The 24,966-nt window shown below is 61.3% G+C and overlaps 1 protein-coding gene across 4 annotated transcripts; it reads left to right on the top strand.

The window, feature by feature from the left end:
* Nucleotides 1–73: 73 nt before the first annotated feature.
* SRL (sarcalumenin) lies at nucleotides 74–24,966 on the top strand. Of its 4 annotated transcripts, XM_083800920.1 has the most exons (8): nucleotides 74–772; nucleotides 9,148–10,296; nucleotides 11,970–12,068; nucleotides 12,918–13,013; nucleotides 16,114–16,149; nucleotides 19,992–20,108; nucleotides 20,473–20,706; nucleotides 21,362–24,966. In XM_083800920.1, the coding sequence occupies exons 1-8, from the start codon at nucleotides 712–714 to the stop codon at nucleotides 22,171–22,173; spliced, it is 2,604 nt and encodes an 867-aa protein (XP_083657046.1). In that variant the 5' UTR covers nucleotides 74–711; the 3' UTR covers nucleotides 22,174–24,966. The 4 variants fall into 4 exon arrangements, with proteins under 4 accessions (XP_083657046.1, XP_083657048.1, XP_083657047.1 ...); XM_083800922.1 differs by lacking the exon at nucleotides 9,148–10,296; XM_083800921.1 differs by lacking the exon at nucleotides 16,114–16,149.

The raw sequence follows: 24,966 nt of genomic DNA, 5'->3' as shown, positions 1-24,966 counted from the left end.
ATGCTGTCCCCTGGAAGCCGCCGGGATGTGGCAGGAGGGTGCCAGTCCCGGGGCCGTGTCCCACGCCAGGGGGCTCCGGGGCTGGTTTTGACACCGTGTCTCAGCTGGGGGGGCTGGGGAGGGGATTTCTGTGCCCACCGGGGGCCCAGTGTGCCCCAGGATGGGGGTGCCAGGATGGGGGTGCCCCATGGAGCACTGTGGTTTGGGGAGGGGGGCACACCACCTTTTCCCAGGGCTTTTTGGGGGCCCCCCCACGGGCCAGGCTCTCTGTCTCCCCCTCTGTACCATGGCCACCCGCAGTGCCTGGCAGGGGCTGGATCCTGCTTCCCCACCGCGCCCCTCTCCCAGCGCGGCACGTGGCCTCCTGCACCATTGTCCCCATCCCCACCACCCCCTGCTCTTGCTGGGCTTTGGGATGGGGGAGAACTTTCTCAGATGTCCCCAGGACGCTGAGGGCTTGTCCCCATCCCTGGGGACAGCTCTTGGCACGGGACGGTGACCCCACGGGCAGTGCCACCTCCCTGACACCAGCCCTCCCCGGGCTGCAGCGCTGCCGCCCCTGTCCCCGTCCCTGCCCCCCGGCTGCGGGCCCCCGGGATCGGTGGCGGCAGCATCTGTGCAGGGCTGTGCTGACAGCAGCCAGCCCGGCCCCGCGGCCCCCGCGCCGTATAAATAGAGGCGACGAGCAGCAGAGAGCTCCTGGCAGCCACCATGAAGCGCCTCAACCTGCTGTGCTGCTGCGTGGCCTCGCTCCTGCTCCTCGGCACAGCAGGTACGGCTCCCGCACCTTGCCCGCGGGGCTGGGGGTGGCTGTGGGGCCGGGGCTGTCTGCGGGGCTGGGGGTGCCTATAGGGCTGTTGGTGTCCAGGGGGCTGGGGGTGCCTATAGGGCTGTAGGTGCCTATAGGGCTGTGGTTGTATATAGGGCTGTGGGTCTCTGTGGGGCTGTGGGTGCCCACTGGGGCTGCGGGGTGCCTACAGGGCTGTAGGTGCCTATAGGGCTGTGGGTACCTATAGGGCTGTGGGTGTCCATGGGGCTGTGGGTGCCCAGTGGGGCTGCGGGTGCACATGTAGGTCTGGGTGCCTGTGGGGCTGTGGGTGTCTGTGGGGCTGCAGGTGTCTTTGGGGCTGCAGCTGCCTGCAGGGCTGTGGGTGTCCGTAGTTCTACAGGTGCCCATTGGGGCTGCAAGTGCCCATGGGGTGGTGGGTGCCCACACGGACCTTTGGGTGCCCGTTGGGCTGCGGGTGCCCACTGGAGCTGTGAGTGCCTGTGGGGCTGTGGGTGCCCGTGGGGCTGTGGGTGCCCGTGGGACCGTGAGCACCATGGGGCAGTGAGTGCCCCATGAGCCCAGCCTGCCCACAGGGCGGGTGCCCCACGCAGGACATGCTGCAGGGCTGCAGCCGGCTGAGCTCATCTATGCCAGGGCTGCAGTCACCCCAAAACTATGCGGGGACACAAGGTGGGGGGGGGGGGCTGTGAAGGTCCCCACTCCACAGCCGGGGTGGGTGCAGGGGCTGTGCTGCAGCTGGCGTGCTGAGGGAAGCGTCACCCGTGGGCTGCAGGGATGAAGCCCCCGCGTGGGGTCTGATGGGCTCCGGGGCACCCAGCACGGGACCCCCCCACCCACCAAGTGTCTGCCAAGCAAGACAGCATTGGGGTGACCCCCAGACCTCCTTCCCCAGGCTGGAACATCCCCGCTTAGCACCCCAGCCCCGTGGCAGTGCTTGGCCGGGCGTCCCACGGGGAGCCGGCGACATCGCCGTTACCCTTGCTTGCCCTTGAGTTAATTTGGGCCGGTTCGCTGCCTGGCTGGGCTCGGGCGGCCGCGCTGCCGGGGGGCGGCTAAGTATGGAAACAGCCGTGTAACGGGACACTGCGCTCCTGCGGCCGCCCTGGCCCCCGCGCCACCGCGGCCCCGCGCGCGGGCACCCGCAGCTGCTGCCTTCTTGCAGCCCGGCACCCCCGGCCCGGCGGAGTTTTATCCTTTTAAGGGCATCTTTTACCCTTCTGGGGAATAAAAGGGGTTCGGGGTGTGGGACGTGTCCCGTCGGTGGCTGGGGGACCTCCGTGGAGCTGTGCGCCAGGGATGGGGACGGGAGTGCCAGAGGGATCCTCTCCGGGCACGGCTGGTGGCTGGTGCCACCCAGGGTCGGGCTGGTGGCCCAGTGGGGGGCCTGTCACCGCAGGAGGTGGCCACCAGCCCGGCTGGGCTCACCCCGGTGCTTGGGCGAGGTGGCTTTGGCTTTTTCCTTTGGTGCGGAGCCGGGCTCTGGGACAAGCTCCCCTCTGGCCTGCAGGAGGAGGCCCCTGTCACCCTGTGCCTGGCTTTTCCCATAGGCGCTGCTGCCATCTTGAAAGCCTCGGCTTCCCGTGGGACCTGCAAGGCCCTGCGGCGAGGAGAACTCAGGGGGACCCCACGGGCGGCCGGAGGGGCTGTCACAGGCACCTGGTGGCTCGGGGCGAGGGCTTGGGGTGGTTCCTGCAGCCCGGTGACCAACCCTGGCCTCATACTTGGCACGTGGGGATAAAGCCCCCCTAGTTTTATTTTTTTTTTTAGCTTCTGTGTGCTCGGCCCCGCTGTGGTGGCTGTGGTGATGCCGGGGGCGGCTGGGACCCTGCCACCGCTCCCGGGGCAGGAAGGGCCCCACGCTCGTTGAGCCCCTGCCAGAATGGCCCGCGGGCCACGTGGCCGGGGCTGGCACAGCTCCCCGGCGTGGACGGGTGCTTGCCCACCTCCAGCTGGGCAAGGAGCTGAGGGAAGCCCTGGCACGGCCCCGAGGGCGTTACGGGGCTGGCACACGGCTCTCCTCATAGCAGCGGCCTCAGCCACTACCACCACGCCCCGGGACTCCTCACCCTGCCTCCTCACAGGATGTGTCACCGGGGGTGGGCACCGTCGACGAGTCCTTGTGGTGTCCCCAGCACCCAGGACGTGTCAGCTTGGGGTGGAACCCACCTCAAAAGTGTCATCTGGAAACACGGTGGACACTTCCACCTGGAAAGTGTCATCTCGCACTGGGCTCCATTGCCTGGGATACACCTTGAGGAGCGCCCCATCTCCCCGGAACGTGTCCCAGGACATAACACTGGCATAGGCTCCACCAGTGGGACGTGTCACCTCATGGTGAGCTCCATCACCACGTCCTCGTGTCACTTTGGGGTGATCCCCATCACCCACGACATGTCACCGCAAGTGGGTTCTATCACCTGCGACACATCACCTCGTGGTGGGCTCCGTCACCAGGAATATGCCATCTTGGGGTGGGCGACATCATCTAGGACAAGTCACCTTGATGTGGGCTCTGTCCCCTCAACACGTCACTTTGGGGTGGGCTCCAGCTGCCAGGATGGACGAAAAACACCGTGATGTGAGCTCCACCACCTGGCATGCATCACCTCGGGTGGGTGGGACACAGCACCCGTGGGAGAGCCCCAGCTCTGCCAGTCCCAGGCTGCCCACCCTAGCCAGCTGCCTCCATGGGCATCACTGCTGTTGGGTGCAGAGGCACAGGGCTTGGGGTGCCACAGCCACCCACAGATCTTGGCCATTCGTGCCACCTACATCCCTGTCACATCCCCTCACCTGGTGGATATCCCAGCCCCTGTGGGTGACCCGGATCCCTCCCAAATTGTTGGCCAAGGAAAGCAAGGCAGATGTCAGGCATGCTGGTGTGATGTGGCACCCTGTCCCACCAGCCCCGATGTTTCTGGGAGCGCTCTTGGCATGCTGTGCAGGTGACATCCAGCCACACAGGATGTGTGGATGGGAAACCTCGCTTGTGTGCAGCCCCCTTGGCACAGGGTTCCCATGGGGAAGGGGTTGGGAGTTGAGCTGCAGCCAGGGAAACACGTCCCCACCATGTCCCCACCGCATCCCTGCTCACTGACCTGCCTGCTGCTGGCACTGGGGGGTGCCGAAATCCCAGCCCATGAGGCAGGTCCGAGAGTGACCAAATCACTCCTAAAATCACCCCATTCTTCAGGCGCTGCAGGAATAGCAGCAGTGCTGGTGGCTTGGCACTGTTCCTCTGGGCTATTTTAAGCCTGCGGGGACATTTCCCTTGTAAGCGATAGCCCGAGGAAGCCATCGAGCTCGTGTGCCAGCGGGGTCTGGCGGAGGGGCCGGGCAGTCTCCAGCCGGGCACCCCAAGCCAGGCGGGGGTGCTGGCACCAGGAGTAAAGCCCCAGTGCCAGCCGGGGTGGTGGGGCCCCGGCTGAGTTGGGGGTCCGTGTCCTTTGTCCTGCTGCTGGGGCTCCTGGAAGGGGCTGGGTAACCGCTGCGTCCCTGCCTGGATGATCCCAAGGATTTAAGGATCCTGTGGGACAAAGCAGCAGCAGCAGCACCAAAATCCAGGCTGGTGAGCCCCAAGGGGGTTGTCCCATGCAGGTGGCCAGGAGTCCCTGGCAAAAACGAGAAGAGGAATGAAGGGTCATGACCCAGGGCACCCCTTGGGGCCACTGGTGGCCCTGGGGCCAGTTGATGACATTTTCCCTCACCAGTAGCCCAAGGACAAGGCCAGTGTGCCCTCTCAGGAGTGGCTCACCAAAGGAAGGGGCTCCCCTGGGGTCTCCCGGCCACGGCACAGCCTTTCCCACCTTGGCATCTCCGCCTCCAGCCCCGGGTCCTTCAGCATCTCTCGGCACACAGTGTGGCCTCCGGCTGTGCCTGGACCTCAGCCTCCTGGCCAGGGAGTTGCTCACGTTGTCACTCTCCGCTGCCCCGTCCTTGTGCCACCTGCAAGCTACCAGCCACGAGTTTGGGTTTGCCTCCAAGTCTCTGATAGGAACACCAGGGTGGGCACCCTGTGGGAAGACAGTTGAAAAACACCCCGGAGAAACGATTCCCAATTTTCATCTCTATATTTAGCAAGCCCTGAGCCTGGTTTAATCCATTTGGTGCATCCTGGTGAGGTTTCCTTACCCTGACTCCTTAATCAAAATATCATGCAGCTCTACCCCCCTGTTTACAGAAATGAAGTCTTTTTTTCTTTTTTTTTTTTTTTAGCCTGACAAATCTGTTTCCCGTGTCAGCAGTGTGATCTGTATCGATCAGCCATCTCCCCCTGTAGGTGGGCATCTGGGATTTCTGAGATCACGCTGGGTATTTCTCCTGCTAAAAGGCTGGAAAATGCACTGGGGTGGCTGGAACTGCCCGGGGTGGGAAACTGAGGCACGGGGGCGCCAGGCAGGAGCTGCTGCCCTGCCACGCTGCCTGTGCTAGGTCCGGGTGGTGAAGCAAATCCTCCTCGAGGTGCTTGCTCTGGCAGCAGGCTGGCAGCAGTGCGGGGCATCCTCCCTTTCAGACCTTCTGTGCATTCCCCACCTTGTTTCCCCTGGGCCATTCGTGCTGTTGGCTGGAGGCGAGCTGGGCCAGCCCTCCGTCCCCAAGCAGAGGCAGGGACATCGCCGTGATACAGGGGGACTGCAGCGGGTCAGATGGCGCGGCCGGTGCCACGGGATTCCCAGGAGGTGCCAGGCGGCGTCTTGGAGCCCAGCCACCTCCCTGCACCTCTGGAGGACTTTGTCAGAAGCAGGCACGTGGTTTGGGATTCGTGCAGCCTTGCCAATCCTCAGAAAGAGGGAAGAAAGGGGCTGGGGGCTTCCTCGGGTCTGGTACAAAATTCTCCAGCAGGAAACACGTGCTTCCTTCTTTCATAGCAGCAAGACGTCCCCCTAAGTCAAAGAGCCCATTTGACCAGAACCTTTCTTTGACCAGGCCTAAATAAAAGTAATGTTGGCAAGAAATAGTGCTTCGGCAGCCGAGGCCTGGCCTTTTCCTTTAAGTCCGTGTTGCTCGTCCTGCCCGTGTACCTCTGGGCAGTGCCACCGTCACTGCTGCCACTCCTGCTCCCACTGGGACGCGCACGGCCGCTGGAGCAGACGGGGACGTGTGCCTGGGGTGTGGGGTTCCCCAGAGCCCCTCTGGAAAGGCAAGGGGAGGGCAGGACTGGTGGTGGCCGTCCCCCCTGTGACCTTCCCCGCGGTGCTGGTTTATGGGCTGCCGGTGGGACCCATTTGGGAGCTGTCCCTCAGGCCGGGTCCCCATTCCCTGAAGAGCAGCACAGAAACCAGCTCAGGCAGTGATGGCTTTTCTGTTTCCCCCATGACGTAAAACACAAGCAAGGAAGGGGGGGCCCGATGATGAACACAGGAGTGCAGGGAAAGGCAAAGTCAGGGTTCGTGTGGGGCTCTGCGCCCCTAAGGGCATCTCGTGGTGCCTCCCAGGTTACTGCTCCCACAGCCTGCGGAGCCGCTGGTCTGTGAATCAGCCACGCCATCAGAAATAACTCCCCGCGTGCTGCAGGGGCTGGCATTCGGGCAGAGGAAGAGGGCGTGTGAAAAGCCATCCCCGCGGTGCTGCACATCGCCGGCCCCACGCTCGGGGCTCCTATTTCTGCTGGAGGGGGAGAGTGTCCTTCCCGGGGCCACCTGTGCCCATCTGTCCCTCCTGGCTGTCCCCATCCTGGCGCCACCCTCAGAGGCAATCCCTCCCGGTGGGCTCCGTTCACCCGTGGTGCTGCTATTTCATGGGGCCCTGTGCGAGGATGGCAGGGAAGGGTCATGTGTGTTGTAGCCATAGGATGGCCGAGCCATCCCTCTTCCTGGCATCAGCACTGGTGTCCTGCGGCACACCGAGTCCACCGTGCGATTCCCATCACGGCTGTGCCCCACATTGCTGTTCCAGCTGGGGACAGGGCGGTCATGTCCCCAGCCATGTGGGCAGGGCTGGAGCAAGCTTGGTGACCTGGGGTCCCACCACCAAGGGGGGCAAGGTCTCCTCTTTGGTGTTGCTCAGTACAATGCAGGGTGTGAAGTAGGGGAGCCCTGGAGTCATCTTAAAATGGGTCTGCATGTTGTAGTTGTCCCACTCTCTCCTGCAAGTGCGTGGGGACATCTCCTGGCCGAGGATATCACCCTTGGCTGGTAGGCTGGCACCGGGGCCCAGGGGCTGAGGACAAGCAAGTGGGTGTCTGCAAGGGGGCTGGTGCCATCCGTGCCCCCGCTGAGCTGCTCCTCCTGACCCCACCGTACAGTTGCTGGATGTATTTTTAGCCCACAGAGGCCGGGCGGAGGGTGTTAAGCCCATAACCTTCGGCCCATTTTGCTGCACGGCGCTCATCAGCCGGCCATCTGCAGATCAGCACAATTTGCCTTGTGATGGATTTGGAGACCATGTAGGGGAAACAGGAGGGGGAAGGAGGTGGAGAGGGGAGAGGGACTTTATATAATGCTGTGAAGGTCACAGGAAATAAAGCCCGTGGCTGACACACCAGCAGGAATATCCCAGTTAGAGTGCGTGGGGAACATTTCCCTTCTCCCGCAGGGGATGGCTCACAGCTGAGCGCTGGGGCCCAGTGGTCATTGCCCAGGGGACACGTCCATGCCCTGCATTCAGAGGGGACATGCCGGCCTCAGAGATCTCCGGTGGGGTCTCCTTTGGTCCCCTCCTCACCTGCCCTGACCCTCTCCAAATGCCCACTCAGGAATCAGCTTCCCTCCAAGACCTCCAGGTCACCAGCTATTCTGGGGCCATGCTGAGAGTCTCCCTGTCCCCATCCGCTGTGGGGACCCTCAGGGTGCAGGTGGGCAGAGCATGCCTCACACCGGCCGGCCTCTTCAGGCCCTCTTGGGTGGGAGCTGCGTGGGGCTTGCCGTGCTCAAGGCTGGACCTGGAGCCTGCGGGTACCTGCGAGCCACCTGCTAGGACAGGATTCGGGAGGTCAGCATGGGCAGAGAAGGGTGACTGTGCATCTGTGACAGGCTTGGGGATGCTGGCAGCTCTGAGCCATGGTGTCAGGCTGCACATGAGGACTACAAACCCTGGCAGGCTGAGGTGGGCTGGTGCCTCCCAGCTGCCTTCCGCTGGCATCGTTTGTCCCCCGGCGCGAGCCCTCAGCTGTCGTGTGACTGCGGGCTATCAGCGTGGCTGGCCCCGGCATGGCACGGACAGACACACGGCCGCCTGCCCGGCGCTCTGCTCCAGGGCTGCAGTGGCAAAGTGGCTGCAGTGGGCAAAGAGGCCTGGGGTTGCCCCACACTGTCCTTGGCTGTGCTCCTGCTGTGCTCACACCAGGGATGTGCGGTACCCAAAATTTCAAGGGTGTTTTAAGACACACACCATCATGCTGCTGAAGCGGTGCTGCAGCACACACCGCAGCGAGCCAGGTCCCCGTGTCCCCGGCACAGCACTGCGGTGTGCCACTGCAGGGCCATGGTGCACGAGGCCGGAGGAGGAGGCCAGCTCCATGCTGCGTGCTGTGCCCGCACTGCTCGCCATGCCCGCTGCCTTCCTGTGGCCTGGGCGGAGGTGGCGTTTCTCCCAGTTGGCATCTGCTTGCCAGCTGGAGTACAAAGGCATTATTTTCCTCTGAAACGCTTCCCTGGTATGCAGGCATTAGAGTTTTCAGGGGATTATTTAGACTAGCAGCAACTGTTTGTAACGGAGACAGTATAGCTGGTGATATTTTATTTTTGGCATCAGTTGACTAATGTTAAATTGCACTTGGAGGCCTATGGAAAATACAGATGACTTCTCCCGGACTGCAGAACAAATTCATTGTGTTCCAGCCAGTTGCACGGAGTGGCAAATGTTTTCCTAATGAAGGGATGCTCACAATAAATAGCTCCGCGCCCCGCTGCGGGGTCAGGCCCTGTGGTGCCGCCCGGCCCAGCCCTTCCTGCGCGCTGCCGGCTGCGGAAAGGCACGGCCCCGCTCCGGGGAGCCGCCGGCCGCCCTCGCCGCCCTGCGGGGCTGGGGAAGGACCCTTTCACCTGCCAAGTGCCCAAGGCCTCTCGCACCCAGTACCCCACTTTCATATCCCCACCACCACTGGGTTCTCTCTCAGGGCTGCTTCACCGCCTCGCCCTAGCCCCACAGCGCTTCTGCGGTGCCCCACAGCCTGCACGGCCCCGGGGCCACGTCCCAGCCCTGCGCAGCATCAGCGCTTCTGCCCGCAAGCACCTCTTTGCGTCCAGCTTCTTGCTACGGCCAGGAAACGAGCTGGAATCGGAGATGCGTTAGGAGAATTTAAAGTCTTGGTGACAGCCTCGAACCCCCTCTCTTGCCCCCGCTGTCCCCCGGGGCCGCGCGCCCCGCAGCCGCGGGCGGGCGCGGGTAAGACTGACCGAGCTATTCTCATCATTTAGAGCTGCGTGCCCCAGCCCCGCCGGGCGCCGAAGATGTTGGCCATGCCGCACAACGCCCCTCGTTGGCCGTGGAGCCCCGGCTGGAGGAGATGGCCGCCGACGGCAGCCCTGAGGAGGAGGAAGATGGCGGCACCGCCAATGCTTCCGTGCCCAGTGCTGCAGAAGAGGGAGGCGGCGAGGGGGAGGAAGAGCTGAAGGGAGGCCTGAGCGGGGCCATGGGGCTCAGCCAGGAGGGGCCCCACAGGGCACAGGGCCCTGGGGAGGATGATGCCATGTTGGGCGCCCCTGAGGCAGGGGGAGAGGCCGCCCACCAGCCTGGCCCACAAGATGGCTTCCATGACCAGGAGGATGAGGAGACTGATGCTGGCTCCAAAGAAGTGGCCACTGAGGAGCAGGGGAAGCCTGAAGGAGAGAAAATGGAGGAGCCAAGAGTGGTGTCTGCTCCTGAAATTGGAGAAGAAGGGGAAGAGCAGAGTTCAGAGGAAGATGACGAGCAGGGGGAATCTGAGGAAGAGGGAGATGAAGGTGGAGAGTCTGAAGAAGATGGAAGCAAAGGAGAGTCAGAGGAGGAGGGAAAGTCTGAGGAGGACGGAGAGTCTGAGGAGGACGCTGCTGGCCCAGCAGGGCCAGAGGACGGAGCTGAAGGAAGTGACAAGGAAGAGACCAGCATTTTAGGGGAAAGTGGCCACAGCAAAGCAGCAGCTGCCAGCAAGGGAGAAGCCAAGGATGGCCCTACCAGCTGCCATCACCCACCATGTGGGGACGTGGAGCCTGGCTCTGGCAGCAGCAGCCCAGCAACAGCAGAAAACCCACCTACAGCAGTGGAAGAACCAGCAGCAGCAGAAGACCCACCAGCAGCTGTTGAAACTCCACCAGCAGTAGTGAAAAACCCACCAGCAGCAGAAGACCCTCCAACAGCAGAAGACCCTCCAACAGCAGAAGACCCTCCAGCAGTGGAAGACCCTCCAACAGCAGAAGACCATCCAACAGCAGAAGACCCTCCAACAGCAGAAGACCCACCGGCAGCAGAAGACCCACCGGCAGCAGTGGAAGCCCCCCCTGCAGACAACCCATCGCTGGCAGAAACGGAGAGCCCACCCAGCCCCAGTGCCCACCCTGCTGCCGCTGAGCACCAGCACAGACAGATAGGTTGGAGTCTTTTGCTGTTGGTGTGCCGTAGCGTAGTGAGCAGAGGGCGGCGAGAGTGACCTACTATCAACCCTGGCGGAGCTGCGCTTGGCTCATTAAACTGCGCCTAATGCATGGCCCTCTCCTAACGCTTGTGCTTCCTGCACCCGCCCCTAACTGCTGCACGGCCGGGCCAGCCGCGCCACGGGCAGCGGTGGCACAGGTGGGAGCTCGCGGATGCCAGCAACGCAGGTGCTTGTTGCAGCGATACCAAGGCGGGCCAACATTTCCCTCGCTGCACTTTAAGCCCATGACTTCTCCCATCTGCGGACACATGAACTTCTGCCCTTCCCCTCAGCCCCTTTCAGCAGCCACAGACCTGCTAAAGGACATTTACCAGCCCTCAGAGTCCACCAGACCAAACTCCCGGCTCTCTTGGCACGCAGGCAGGATGCTGCCCAGGCCGGCAGGTCTCGTGTCCATCAGCCACTGGCCCGCAGCCCTTGCCATGTAAGGAACGTGTAAAGAGCCAGTTCAGCCTGCTGAATTGCTGAAGCGCCTGCTCTGGCCACGGACAGGGTGTGTTTGGTCACCGAAACGTGAGCTAGCTCAGGAAAAGTGACCCCCCCCCCGCCCCCCCCTTCCATGTTTTACTAGAAACGCTTACGGACTTTGGCCCATGGGTTAGGCAGCAACCTTTGGACACAGCTGATTCTTTTTTGCTTCCTTCTGTAACATCCCGGCTCAAAAAGCTCACATTTGTGCCGAGAGGAAAACCCAGTTTGGAATCTGTGGCTTGGCAAGTCAAAAGGTCTTCCTCAGCCCCACACTCAGGGAGAGGCTCAGCGCAGTCCCTCGGGGCAGCCCCAGGGCCCGTCAGCGCCCCTGTTTGCCCGGGCACCCATTCCCCAGCCCAGGCAGTAGGGCACGTGTCCTTGAGGCCCCGCTTCAAAGCCCCAAGCCATGGGGCCCTCTGTGTGCCAACCCCTTTGCTAGCACGCCCGGAGCAGGGACACCTCTGTCCCCCTCCGCGGGGAGGCTGGGGAAGGTGCCCAGGGCCACCTCCTGCCACTCAGCACCGAGCCAGGGAGGCTCCGGAGAGGCAGCCTCCAGCCTGGCGAGAGGCAGAGGTGGAGAGGCAGGAGGGAATCCAGGCCTCACAAACCCTCATGTCTGCAGCTCGACGTGTGATTTCTGGGGGGTGGACAGGGAGAGAGGCAGAGCAGAGAGCACCCAAAGCTGAGGGGAGTTGCAGCTGCCGGGGGGAGTGGCGGGGCAGGCAGGAGCCCCGTGGGCAGCAGCTGCCGCGTGCCCCCGCCCTGCACTCCCCAGCGCCCGAGAGCCCCTTCCAGGCACATCCTTCGCATTCCCCGCGAGCACCGGCCCTCGCCTCCCCCTCGGGAGACACCAGGGGCCTCCCCCACCAGCCCCTCCTTGGAGCCAAGCAGTTGCCTGCGATGCTTCCCCCGGCAGCCATGGCCCCAGCAACCTCGGCCAAGCTTCCAGGAGCATTTGCAAAACAGAAACTGAGCGGCGTGCCAAAGCTGGCGGGTGCTGGGTGCACAATGGGGCCGCGGGCTCAGGGTGTGCGCGCTCCCCAAAGCCCTCTCCCCAGCAGCAGCTTGTGTGAGCTCCTGTGCGGGTCCCCCGCCGCCAGCTCCATCAGTAACAGGTCTCCTTGTTTTTTCCTCCAGAAGAGGTTGAGGATGCCAGCGAGCCCACCAAGCGCGACCGGTCCCACTTGGAGAGCACCCTCAAGCTGAATGAAGACAAACCTGCCGATGACTTCTCAGGTGAGGGAGCCCGGGTGGCACCGATGCGTGCAAACCCTGCTCCTTTAATCCCAGCGATGTTTCCAGGATAAGCTCCCTGCCACTGTCTGAGAGCTGAGTCTGGCAAACCTGCTCTGCTACGTGAGGAGCATGGACAGGGCTCTCCTTCCCTAGGCTGCTTTGTCAATAGCCTTATTTCTTGTGGGTGCAGTAGCACCACATCTTCAATACCAGCCCTTACACTGGACTAGCATACTTTAGGTATTTTAAAGACAGCTCCAAGAGCGAACAAGAATGAGGAGGCTAGAGAGGCTGGCTAATCATGAATTGGCCTGGGCCAGCCGCACTGCTGCCTGCTGCTCAGAGAAGCTTGGGGCAACTTATAATAAGGGGTTTTGATTTTTATTCCAATTATGAATTGGGTACTATTCTTATAAGGCTTGCTTCTGCTGGTCCAATTGGCAGTCAGGACTAGAAAGGAAGCAATAAAAGTGGCTGGGAAATGCCAGCAGTAGGGGGGCAGCTCTGGCTGCAGCAGGGGTCCCTGGGCTCCGTGGTGGAGGACTTTGGGGATCACGGGTGTTGAGTGCTAAGCAGCATTAACGAGAGAGGTTCCTTGCCATCAGTTGCCGGCAAGCACGAGACCAGCAGGAGATGGGGACAGTGCCCAGTAGGAAATATTAGCAGGGCAGGGGCATCAAGATGCGTGACTTGGATCAGTTTGGCCAAGATTTCAAGCATGAGCTGCGTCTCTTGATCAGCTGTCACCCTCAAGGTCTGCAGGGAATGCCCAGCAGCTTACCTAGAAGGGATGCAACCAGGGTGGCTGGGGTTTGCCTGTCACCCATCTGCATGCTTTTGCTCCCACAGGAGTACTGCAGCGGCTGAGGAAGATCTACCACTCCTCCATCAAGCCCCTGGAGCAGTCCTACAGATACAATGAGCTGAGGCAACACGAGATCACAGGTAACGCTGCGGGCACCGGGGTCTCCGGCACCGTCAGGTCATTGGGATGCATTCAGACAGCAGTGCAGAGAGCAGATCATGGAAAGGCTCGGATAGTTCGTCTTCCTCTACACGTTCCCAAGAAGGCCATGAACATGCTGGGCTTGGAGGACGTGCCCTAGTGAACCCAGCACCCAGCGGCAGGCATTCCTGCATCTGCCTTAGCCCATCTGCTGTCAGGACCATCTGTGTAGGCTGAGCATTGAACCCTGCCTGCTTTGGGTCCTCCACCTGCTCAACATCAATGCTCTGTACCCGTGCCAAGCAGAGATCATGGCCCAGAAAGACGGGCTTGGCAAGGAAGCTTAGGACCTCTCGAGGCTGGGGTTGAGCTTCCTGGGGGTGACTGGAGCTGGCATCCTTCCTGCTCCATATGGGACACGGCCATGTGGGCAGGGTATTCCTCAAGCTCGGCAGCCTTCACTCATACCGGGAGTTAGAGTTTCCACCTCTTGGCAACTACAGACACACTGGCTCAGGTGAGCAGGTTCCTGTGGCCCTGGGCATTGGCTTGGGCTGAGCCCCAGTGGTGTACGTGTCCCTCCAGAAGAGGAAAGTGCAGCTCTGGCCCCAAGATGCTCACACACCTGGAGGTTCCTGTGACCCTTATGACATGAACCACCCCATTTTCCAAGCACAGATGGCTCCAGCCCCAGGTTAAGCCTCTGCCAAAGCCCTTGGCTGTCCCTAGCTGCGGCCAGGTTGCCCCGTGCTTCGGCTGCATGCTCACATCAGCCTCCTGCCAGGGTCCCTCCTAGCCCCGGGGTTTTGCTTCCTCCCCCAAACATCCTCAGGGCTTTGGCCTCACACCCTGGAGCCATGCCTGCCCCTCCTCGTGCCAGAGGCATGCCTGCCCCACCGGAGCCAGAAGGACCCCGCACACCACCCTGACCTTCCTCTGCAGCTGTTCGTGGGTCCCCTGCTCGTATGGGTGAACCCACAGGACACATCCACCTAGAGCAGAACTGCTTTACAGAGGCGCCCATTGCAGCCCAAATGCCACTCCTAGATCAGTGCCAGACTTCTGACATTTGGCAGGTGGGCTTCCTCACCCCCGGCCCAGCCAGCCCGTCTCCAGCTTGGAGCCAGTGGGGAGCACGGGGGGACCCACGGGGCAGCAGGACGGGGTAGGGTCAGGGCTGTGGAGCCCTCATCACCAGCCCAGGTCCTGTCCCTCCACCTCACAGCACACCCTGGCCATCACCCACCGGGGTTCTGGGGCGGGCGGTTGGAGGTCTCACACGACCGGAGGCATGCGCAGCTGCCCCGCAGCCCGCTCCGTGCCGCTGCCTTCACGCTGCCTTGGCCTGCCTCAATGTGCCTGGGGACCACGAGCTGCTTGCCGTGCTGGGGGTTGGCCGGGGGGGGGGGGTCTCAGCAACAAGCATCCGCTCTCAGCTCACCCCGGGGCACTGCGTTTTGGAGACCACTTGAGGTCGGTCGCAGGGGCAGATAGTGGACTCACAACCTCTTTCCTTATAGGATGCAGCCCTAGCGCACAGCCTGTGGCCCAGCTCAGGACATCTGGGTCTGCTCCTCAGCTGTCCCACGCCCAGGCAGCCCCTCCCTGCTCCCTGTTGGGGAGTCTCAGCTGCCTGGCACAGGGGCACTGCATTGCCTGCAGCCCCCGGCTCAGCCAGGCACAGCCCCGCTGGGCTCTGAGAAGCCCAGACCACGCTCCCACCGGAGCTGTCTTGCCTTCCACCAAACTCAAGTACCTCTGGAAACCCCAACCCCATCATACGTAGTCACATCCTAAAAGCCTAAAGCACAGCACTTTGCCTCTTATACCCACTGACACAGTTTTCCCCAACCCTTCATTAGTGGTGCAATTAGAGCAGCCTGCAGATTCAGTAGAGGGTTGGCCGAGGGAGCCCCTTTGGCTTTGTAGGGTGGTTGAGGGCATGGTGGGGCTGAGGGATCCATCTCACCTGCTTCCACCATGTGGTGGGGTGAGCTCCTGTCCTGCCTGCGGCCACAAGGGGTTCCCGGCATCGGGGTACCCCTGTGAGCAGGAGATGCCCCAAGCCTCCCCCCGTGGTGAGCCCCCACGGCATGGGAGGCTGGAGGGCGCGGAGCTGCGGCTGAGCTGGCTGGGGGGAGCGGGACAGCTGGGCGAGCGGCGGGGCAGCAGTGTCATGGAATATGCATGACCTTTGAAGGTGTAAGCCAATATAGAGGGGTGCCACTGCAGGCACCTTCGCCCCTCCATTACGCGGCAGCCCTCCATTTTGTCCACCTTCCATGGGCTCCATTTTGGCCTCCGCTTTGGAGCTGTGGCCACGTCAGCCCCAGCGTGGGTCTGAGCCGAGCGGGGCCTCCCCGCCACACACACCAGTGCGAGTGTCACCTGCCCTGGGGGGCTGCGACCGGTGCCATGAGCCTGGCTGAGACTCGAAATTGCAGCCCAGAGCATTCACCCAGCTCCCTGCTCACAGCATGGCGAAGCCCGACAGGGGACGTCTCCATCCCATGCTCAGCATGGGCTGGGTCCCCCATGCGCTTGGTCACTGCAGGCCACCTGTTGGGGATGTCCCTCGCTCAGGGAGCCTCGCAGCCTGGCGATGGGAAGCTTGCCACCAGGCCATGGTGCATGCCACCGATGCTAATTACTGTGTATGTGCCAATTAGCCTGCCTGCTTAAGGAACGGCCTGCCGATCGCCTTCACCAGGCTGTCTAGGGAGGCATGCAGATAACTGTGGGGCGGTCAGGACACGTGTCTGGGTTGCTTGCTGTCCTAAGCATGCCTCGTGTGGCTCCGTTTGCTTGGTGATGCTGCCAGGGAAGGCAGAGGCAGGAGGATTGGGGCGCAGGGCATCCCCGGCGAGGCAGCTCTGCCTGGGTTTGGATTCTCATCCTGGTAGCTGCGGGTCTCGTTGCTCACAGACTGTAACTCCTTCTTTCCTTCTGGAAACGTGGCCATCCTCTGGCTTTGTCCTGCCTCCGAGAAGGCCAGGGCCGGTGTTCAGCTCCCTCTTCGGCCCGGGCCAGACCCAGGCAGCCGCATCCCTTCTTCGACTCACGGTACCTTTTCTCTCTCCCCGTGTCCCCTGCTAACAGCTTACCCCGGACGCACCCTGGGCTCCTCCGCCACAGGTTGGTATTGCTGCCTGCCCCCTGCATGCTGCCAACGCTGCCTGAGCTCTTCACTGGCCTCTGGCTTTCCTCTTCACCCATCCCAGCAGAGCCACGTCTCAGCTGCTCACGCGCCCCACGGCACTCAGTGCGTCCTGGAGCTCAGCAGCACAGTGCTGCCTCGGCACTGCCCGCCCCGCAGCCGTCCTCGCCTCTGCCAGGCTTCTAAACCTTTCCCTTGTGGGTTCAGTCTCAAGAAGGTTCGAGGTCCTCTAGTGATGGTTCAAGGGCTTTCGTGGTGGGCCCGCAGGTCCATCTCCCACCCATGGGAGCGGAGCAGAGCCCACACTGCGGGGGTGATCTCTTTTCACCCTTCTACGTGCAGAAACTTCCCCAAATGCCTCCCCTTGATCCCCCCGGCTGCAGTTTAAGCCGATGACCCAGCAGCAGCTGTCCTACTAACACAGCCTGGCCCCTGCGCGGCGGCCTCAGCCCTCTCGGGAGCTGGAGCTGGCTCCTGTCCCGTGTCATGCCCAGGGGGAGCTGCCAGGGCCCCCGGGAGCACCAGCCTGGAGAAGCAAGGGCTGGGAGAGAGGCCAAGAAACGCCGGTGATCACACCGCTCTTCCCCTGGTTCCTGCTGCGGCACAAGGCACACAAAGGATGGGGAATCCCATCTTATGGCCCTCGTGTCCTACCCCACGGCCCCTGCTCTAGGATCCTGCCAAAATGGGCTCCTCCGTACCCCGCCCCAAAGTGGCAGAGCCCCAATGGTGCCCAAGGGCCTCTGGCTCCCTGTCATGGCAGCGTGCAGGCAGTGGAGAGTGTTGTAGATATATATAGCGTGTCAGATAGCTGTATTATCTGCGTCTCTAGCTGCACAGGCACACGGGCGTGCGTGCTTGCTGCTTGCGTGGGTGTGTGCACGCAGGGGGCGAACGCACAGAGCACGACACAGGGCGAGCATCCACGTGCAGCTTTCCCCCCGTCCGCGGGCACATGTGCTGTTCAGGCAGACAGGAGGCTTTGCGGGTGGGCTGGCAGCCCTGCTGGGGCTGCAGGCAGAGTCCCTGCCCCCCGCAGAGTGCCCGACAGCATTTGGGGTCGGGGATGGCTTAGCAGGGTGGGCGATGCTGGGACAGCCTGGCCAGGTGTTTGAACCCACCTGGTTTGAGGGCAGAGCGGGATGTTTGGGCCAGTCTGAGCCAGGAGAGGAAGGAGGCTTTGTCCACATCCTCTGCCTTGCTGCGTGTCCTCGGGACGGACCTGCACTGTGGGGTCACCCTCACTCCATGGGGCTGAGCCAGCACCCAGCATTTCTGCAGGGCTTGAGGAAGGAGAAGACCCAACCCAGGGCTAATCCCGGCCCCAGAGCAGTGGGGCTCCCACCTGAGGGCAGCCTGGCCTTGGAAGCAACATGGGAAAACGACCCACAAAGCCACTACTGTAGGAAAAAATCCCTCCATGAGCGAGAGAAGCAGTTCTCTGTCCTCCCCTGCAGGACAGCAACCCTTCCAGGAGCGACAATGCTCCGGGGCATGGACTGAGCCAGAGCCGGACAGTACGAGATGAACACAGCCTCTGCAGGGGAGATGTGACCTGCTGGCCCTGTTTGTCAGGTGCTTTGCAGCGTCTCAGCATGCTCTGTGCCCCAGAAACCCTTAGAGAAGCAGCTGCCGTGATTTAAGCAGAACCACAAATGAAATGCAAAGAGCTGCAAGGTCTGAGGGTCCCCCCACTCACATGCAGGGCGATATCATGCACCGGTGTGAGGCCGCCCTGCAGACACCACCAGGACGAGCTGGGATGCACTGGGACGAGCTGGGACGAGCACCAACTGTGGTGTGAGCCAGGCTGGGCTGGGAGCGAGCAGCCACAGGGTGGCTGGAGAGAGCCGCGGTGGCGGAGCTGCCGTCATCCCGTGCTGGTGCTGGCAGGGACCGAGCCTCTTTTCCCCTGGCAGCAGCACCAAGGTGACGCAAACCCGTGCTGGAGGGACGCAGCGGGGGGACCCAGCAGGGCAGGAGGCCTGGCCAGGCACCCAGCAGGGTGGGAGGCATGCTCTGCTTCCCCAGCCCCACGCCGTGGGCAGGGGCGAGGAGGGCTCACGTCCCCCAGGGCCCAGGAGCTTTCCAAAGCAAGGGAGAGGATGGGCTGGGTGAGCGGCTAGTCACCTGCAGAGGGGCTGCCCGCCTCGGCACGGCCACGTGCGGCCCCGGCACGCAGGGATGGTGCTGAGCCACGCACCTTGCACCCCGAGGAGCCCCCCCGGCACGTGCAGCGGAGCCGGGGCTCGCTGGCTCCTGCCCTCACCCAGCCACACCTGGCCGGGAACCTGTTATGAAAGAGCACGCGGGGACCCGCCTCAAACCTCTGGCACAACATCACAGGGGATAATAACAATAATAATCCGAAACCCAATTAAAGCCGGCAAGTGAACAGAGCGGCAGTGATACAGTGGTTCAGAGGAATGATTAGTAATAAAAGCCCCAGGTTTCGACACTTGTTTTTGTCCCGCATGGGAACAGAAAGTCAGATCCCAAATATTTTGGGGAGACAGGAGTGGGAAGGCTGCTTCTTCCCTGGCGGAGGAGACGGAGGGGGTTTGGTCCGACTGCCCCTGGGTGACGGCCACCCCGCTGCCTGACCCTGCCTGCCTGGTGCTGCCTCACGCTTCAGGGGCAGGAGCAGGACTCGGGGCCGACCCTGCCATGGGTGCCCTGTCCTGTCAGCGGGGGAAGGCTGTGGGACAGGGCTCCCGGCTCCTGGAGGCACCCAGCCCCACCGGGCAAATCTCCCACTCACACCGGACAGGCCCCCTCCCATGCTGAGCGGGGACACAGGGGACACATCCCTGCCATCCTTCGTGGCTCCTGTCGCAGTGTGGCTGTGGTTTGCTCCCCCCCCACCCCGGTGTGCCCACACGGCTCTCCCAGCACCGCTGCCCGCCCGGCTCCGGGCCAGGCTGCCTGCCTGAATGAAGCGGGGATGGGGAAGGTTCCCACAAACGGGAGCTCACTCATCCAGTTTTTACTTCCATTTCTGGCCTGATTTGGCCTCGAGCCGACCAGCACACTCCCACCTGCCCAGGGCACGGTCTGGGGACCAGCATGGCCCAGGGGCTCCCCTGGCGCAAGCGGCCCCCTTCCCAGTGCCACCGGGGCTGGGCCGTGCAGGGACGGGCTGATGGCGCAGGTCGGCCCCAGCATCTCCTGGAGCAGCGGCTGCTCCTGGGCGGGGGACAGGTCGTTACGGGCCCCACGCCAGCCCTTATCTGCATTCCGTGAGCTTTTAGCAAAGAGTGGGGCTTCCAGAGTGTGGGCTGGGGACTGTGGTTAATTCTCCTCCTGCCTTTCCCCCAGCCCAAAGCAGGGCTGTTGGCTGAGCTTGCCCTCCCTGTGCCGGTCTGGAGCCCTGCAGCCTTCAAACACCCCAGTTCCTTTTGCACGAGGCATTTACCTGACTGCAGCATGGCCACGTCCCCTGCATGCCCAGTGCTTTGTGGCGCCTGCCCTCCAACAGCCCCCTGCAGCCAGCCCCGAGCTCACCCTGGCTGAACTCGAACCGAGCCGAGACCCGAACTAAAAGGCTTTCAACTTGTCCTGTAGTCTAAGAAGGGCCAAAGCTTAGAGCAGGGCAGACAGGGTTCGATCTCGCTGCGGTGCCGGCACGGGGCCCTGCTGGGCGATGCCGTGGCTTGGCGCGCAGCGGCGGTGCTGGGAGAGCAGCCCCGAGGGCGGCTGTCTCCCCGAGGCTCTGCGGCCGTGCCGCTCAGATGGGATGTTCATTACGGCAGGGAGTTAAATGCGCAGCGGCTACGGCTATTGTTTCTTCACTTCCTCTTGTTATTTCCCCTCTCCACAGATGGGGAGATCACTTCCAAGCCGATGGTGCTATTCCTGGGACCGTGGAGCGTCGGTAAATCCTCCATGATAAACTACCTCCTAGGGCTGGACGACACTCCCTACCAGCTCTACACAGGTACCTCGCTCACGGCGGCCCCGCTGAGCCCTGGCCCCCCGTGGGAGGGCTTCTTCCCCTGCCACATCCCTGTCCCGCAGCGCAGCGCTCGCCGCCTCCAGCCCCCTGGGTGCAGCGCAGCAGGGAGCCTGCACGGCTGCGAGAGCAGCAGCCATGTAGCGAGGGCAACTCAATGTCTTCTCCCCATCCTGCCCAGTTTATTCACCCTCCCGGGAGAAAAGCCCTTCCCAGTCCTCCTCTCTGCTCCCACTGACGTTGTCTTGGAGCCTGGGAGGTGCTCCCCGCAAAGGCCCGGGCCAGCCCCTGCAATGGCCAGTGCCCGGCACAGATTTCACAGCTCTGCTGCTCCTCTTGTGCTGGACAGGGGCAGAACCCACCACCTCCGAATTCACTGTCATCATGCACGGCCCCAAGCTGAAGACCATCGAGGGCATCGTGATGGCTGCAGACAGCGCACGCTCCTTCTCGCCCCTGGAGAAGTTTGGGCAGAACTTCTTGGAGAAGCTGATAGGGATAGAGGTGCCCCACAAGCTCCTGGAGCGAGTCACCTTCGTGGACACGCCAGGCATCATTGAAAACCGCAAGCAGCAAGAACGAGGTAGGGCTTTACTGCGTTCATCCGAGGGACTCCAGAAAAGATGCTATTACGATGAAGGATAGCAATGATGACTGAAACATGATGAGGAAGAGCCCTAGGCTACAGGAGGGGTCTGCTCTCGCTTTGGGGGGGTTGGGGAAGTGTGTCTGCCTGTGGCCTGGGGAACGTACCTGGACATCGTGGCTCAGCATTTGCTGTCCCGTTGGACAGCAAATGGAGCCAGGCTTTGCCAATGGCTGGCACTGCAGCAGCACCCGGAGGAGCACCTGGCACTGGATGCCAGAACAGGCCCAGCAGGGCTTGCAGACCCTCTCGGTGCCCACTGGGGAAAGCGGTGCTGGGGACGATACCTGCTGACAGGAGCAGCAGGAAGCTGTGGCTGGCAGCAGGGAGAATGGAGATTTGGAGGTGAAGTTGAGGGAGACACACAGTCACAGGCCACGGGGATGAGTTTTCATGCCAAGAAATTAACTCTGAAGTGCTTTAGCACATGAGAAACACGTTCTGTGCCACATGGGAAGTCAGCTGTGTCTCACAGCCTGTACAACCCAGACAGGGTGAGTTGCAGCAGGCTCAAGGTTTCTCTGTCCCTTGACCTGAAGGGACTCCCACTGTGCTGGCCATTGCTGCTGGATTTCTCTTTCCTCTCCTCAAGGTTACCCGTTCAACGACGTGTGCCAGTGGTTCATCGACAGAGCCGATCTCATCTTTGTTGTCTTTGATCCTACGAAGCTGGACGTGGGCTTGGAGCTGGAGATGCTGTTCCGCCAGCTGAAGGGCCGAGAGTCCCAGATCCGAATCATCCTGAACAAAGCCGACAGCCTGGCTACCCAGGAGCTTATGAGAGTCTACGGTGCCTTGTTCTGGAGCCTGGCTCCTCTGATCAACGTCACGGAGCCACCCAGGGTGTATGTTAGCTCCTTCTGGCCCCACGAGTATCAACCGGACACCCACAAAGACCTGTTCCTCAAAGAAGAGATATCACTCCTGGAAGATCTCAACCAGGTGATTGAGAACAGGATGGAAAATAAGATCGCCTTCATACGCCAACACGCCATCCGGGTGCGCATCCACGCCCTTTTGGTCGATCGCTATCTCCAGACCTACAAGGACAAAATGACCTTCTTTAGTGATGGAGAACTGGTGTTCAGAGACATTGTGGAAGATCCTGACAAGTTCTTTATCTTTAAGTCCATTCTGGCAAAGACCAATGTCAGCAAATTTGACCTCCCCAACCGCGAGGCTTACAAGGACTTCTTTGGCATCAACCCCATCACCAGTTTTAAGCTGCTGTCTCAGCAGTGTTCCTACATGGGCGGGTGCTTCCTCGAGAAGATCGAGAAGGCCATCACCCGCGAGCTTCCCGATCTGCTGGGGAGCATTGGCCTGGGGAAGAAGCCCAATGTTCTCTCCTGCGACATCACCGGCTGTGGCGAAAACCCAAAGAATCGCTACAAGAAGCCGTAAGGTTTCTGTAACACAACAGTCCACGTGTTCCTACCGGTGAATGAGCTTATGTCTTATCTGTCCAAGAAGCCGTGGTCTGTTAACCCTTTGAGTGCCACACTGGCAAAGGCTACTGTACAATGAGGACTTTGAGTCATTGACATCAATGGCAGGGGAAGATGGGTGGGCATAAGAAAGAGAATAAAAACTGTGAATTCCTGACATTTTATCTTTGTTCTTTTGAGTAGAAGGCAATGTTTAAGCTGTAAGTATGAGCAATGTGTGGTGAGCTAGAACTGTAGCTGCTTCTTCACTGGTGCCGAGATGGGTGAACTGGAATTTCAACCTCTGCATACACGAAGCCAGCAGGGAGTGAGGACGAGGGCACGGCGAGAGCACAGGGGCGAGCAGTGACACAGTAACCTGGGGCATCACCGGGAGCCCCGGGGCACGGCGCTGCGCAGGGGAGCAGAGGCCAGGTTCCAGCTGTTGTTTTCAGGCACAGAAATCCTACAAATCTCTGCAAATATTGATCCTGTTTTTCCTTCCAAGGCTTTTAGGTCACCTGGTAGAGTCCTCCTTTCATGTAACAGCTGAGCTTAACTTTGTTCTGCAGCCTTCACCTGAGCGTGAGCCAAAAGAAGGGATTCAGTCCCCCCACCGGGCGTTTGCAGGGGCATTTGTTGCTCCAGATGGATCACCGTGATGTGATCTGCAAGTCCATGCCAGAGCAAGAAGTGGTCTGGAGAGGAGCTGCAGGACCTGGCTGAGTTGTGCTGGAGGAACAGGGGCAGCACCCCACTTCACAGAGTCCTGCAAGGAGCTGTCAGCAAGTTCTCTTTCCAGGCCAGTACAGAGACAGGGCACTTAGTGCCTGCTCCTGCCATTAACCTCAAAAATCCATGCTGGCAAGTCAAGCCTGAGAGTCAGCAGGGCTCAGAGGGTTAATAGTTTGGCAGTTTGACCTCATTTAAGTCCTCATTGCATGTTTTCTCCAAGCAGCCCCGGTTTTTTTTTGCTCTGTGGAGGCAGACAGGAATGGGAGATGACTCGCCACATCCTTTTTTCCCCTCTGCTGACCTGTTCTCCCCAGGACAATCCAGGCAGGTTTCTATGGCTTATTGTCCAAACCTCACCCATTTTAACCAGAATTTTGTTGGCTTATCTCTGTGCATCGGCGCTCAGTCCTGGGAGTCACGGGAGAATGACAAATCCCAAACAGGCGACCTTCCCCAGGGAAGCCGACCTTGGAACCTGGCAGCGAGCGCTGGAGGACTACGGGTGGCCCCCGCCGCTGAGCTGCGCCGCCCAGCACAAGTGACAAAGATCTCCCGGATGGAGCCTGGTGCCTTCGAGCCCAGCCACAGCCTGCTGAGTGGCTTTTCTCCTTCCTCCTGCCAAAGGACCACTACCACTGCTGCTCTCCAGGAAACCTCTGGAGCAGGACTTACCTTTGGCAGGAACAAGAAGAGTTGGAGGTGCCGGGTGAGGCAAGAAGAAGGCAAAGGGAATGAGCGAGGGAAAGAGAAAGCTGGAAACAGAAGGCTCTGTTGTGATGGGAAAGGTGTGAAGGGCAGTGCCCCTTGTCGCCACGTGCCCCACGGGACGTGGGCCAAGGCAGAAGGTCCCTGGGGCGCCATGTCCCCGGGCGCTGAGGCTGGGTGCTGCAGAGAAGAGGTCCCCTGAGCCCAGGTGGGTTTGGGGTGATGCCGCCCAGGGACTTCCCAAGCTCCTTGCCTCTGCTTGGGGCGAGGACTGTGCAGCTGAACTAGAGCCGACGAGACACAAATCCACCTCCGAGCATGAGAAGGGACATGTCTCATGCAGAGGGGACTGGAAGTAACGAGTGAAGGCAAGGAGAGGTGTCAGAGAAAGCAGAAGCCAGGATAGCCTGGAGAGAAGTGATGCACTCATGAGTCAGTGCTGTGAGGTCTCAAACCTGCTGCCTCCCTTCGCTCCTGTTCCTTTTTCCCTCTTTCACGTTATCTCATTGCTCATCGCCGTCCCTCTCTATCTCACCCACTCTTTCTCGCCTCTCACTGTCCTCCGCTGGGTGAGTTTGCATGGTTTTCTTAAGAGCTAATGGCACTGAAATGCCAAAAGAAATGTGCTAATAGAGTTGCTGTTCCTGCCGTTGCGCTGTGTGTCATTGTCACAGTAAGCAAAGTCCAACAAACCTTCTATTTGCAAGTGCCGTGTTGTGCCATCTCTTTCTTTGCTGCCTTGTCCCTCCAGAGCCCGTGGGCTCTGCCCGGGGTGCCCCATGGAAAGCCCCCGGAGCCCAGGAGGAGCCTGACCTCTCCCTGATGGCCTCAGACCTGAAGGCAGCATCACTGTGCTCTCAGGCTGCTCCCATCCTTCTCCCAGCCCCTTTCCTTTCCTTCTTTTCTTTTGCTCCAGCTTTTCTTCAGCACTCATTGCCTTCTCTCCCATTTACGACCCCTCGCTCTCTCCTCCACCGCCTGCAGCCCCGTGCAACACACTGGCACAAGTGTCCTGGACAGGGCTCCTCTGACATGGCCAGCTCCTTTCCCCAGCACACTGCGCTGGGCTTCTCTCTCCCATGCGACGTCCCACGCAAGAGCGATGGCAGCGGGGGGGTTTGAAGCTGGGGCTGGGCCGGGGCCGCCTCCTGCTACCCTCATCCCCGCGTCGCGGGCTGCGAGCATCTTGCCTGAGCGTGTGCTGGACAGACACTCGCAGGAGTGACACAGTGGGGGCACAGGCCCGTGTAGATGCCCGTGATCGAGTGCATTTGTATGAAACTGTCAGCTTGAACATCGGCCTAATAAATCCTGGCATTTTCCAAACACA

Source organism: Anser anser (assembly GCF_964211835.1).
Source record: "Anser anser genome assembly, chromosome: 15".
In the NCBI taxonomy this organism is placed as follows: Eukaryota; Metazoa; Chordata; class Aves; order Anseriformes; family Anatidae; genus Anser; species Anser anser.
This window is presented reverse-complemented; position numbering and strand designations above follow the sequence as displayed.

Bases quoted from the DNA above. Each gene is read 5' to 3' on its own strand.
- SRL (XM_083800920.1), top strand. From the start codon at position 712: ATGAAGCGCCTCAACCTGCTGTGCTGCTGCGTGGCCTCGCTCCTGCTC. The intron at 12,069-12,917 runs GTGAGGGAGCCC...TTGCTCCCACAG, and splicing joins ACCTGCCGATGACTTCTCAG to GAGTACTGCAGCGGCTGAGG. The intron at 16,150-19,991 runs GTTGGTATTGCT...CCCTCTCCACAG, and splicing joins CCTGGGCTCCTCCGCCACAG to ATGGGGAGATCACTTCCAAG.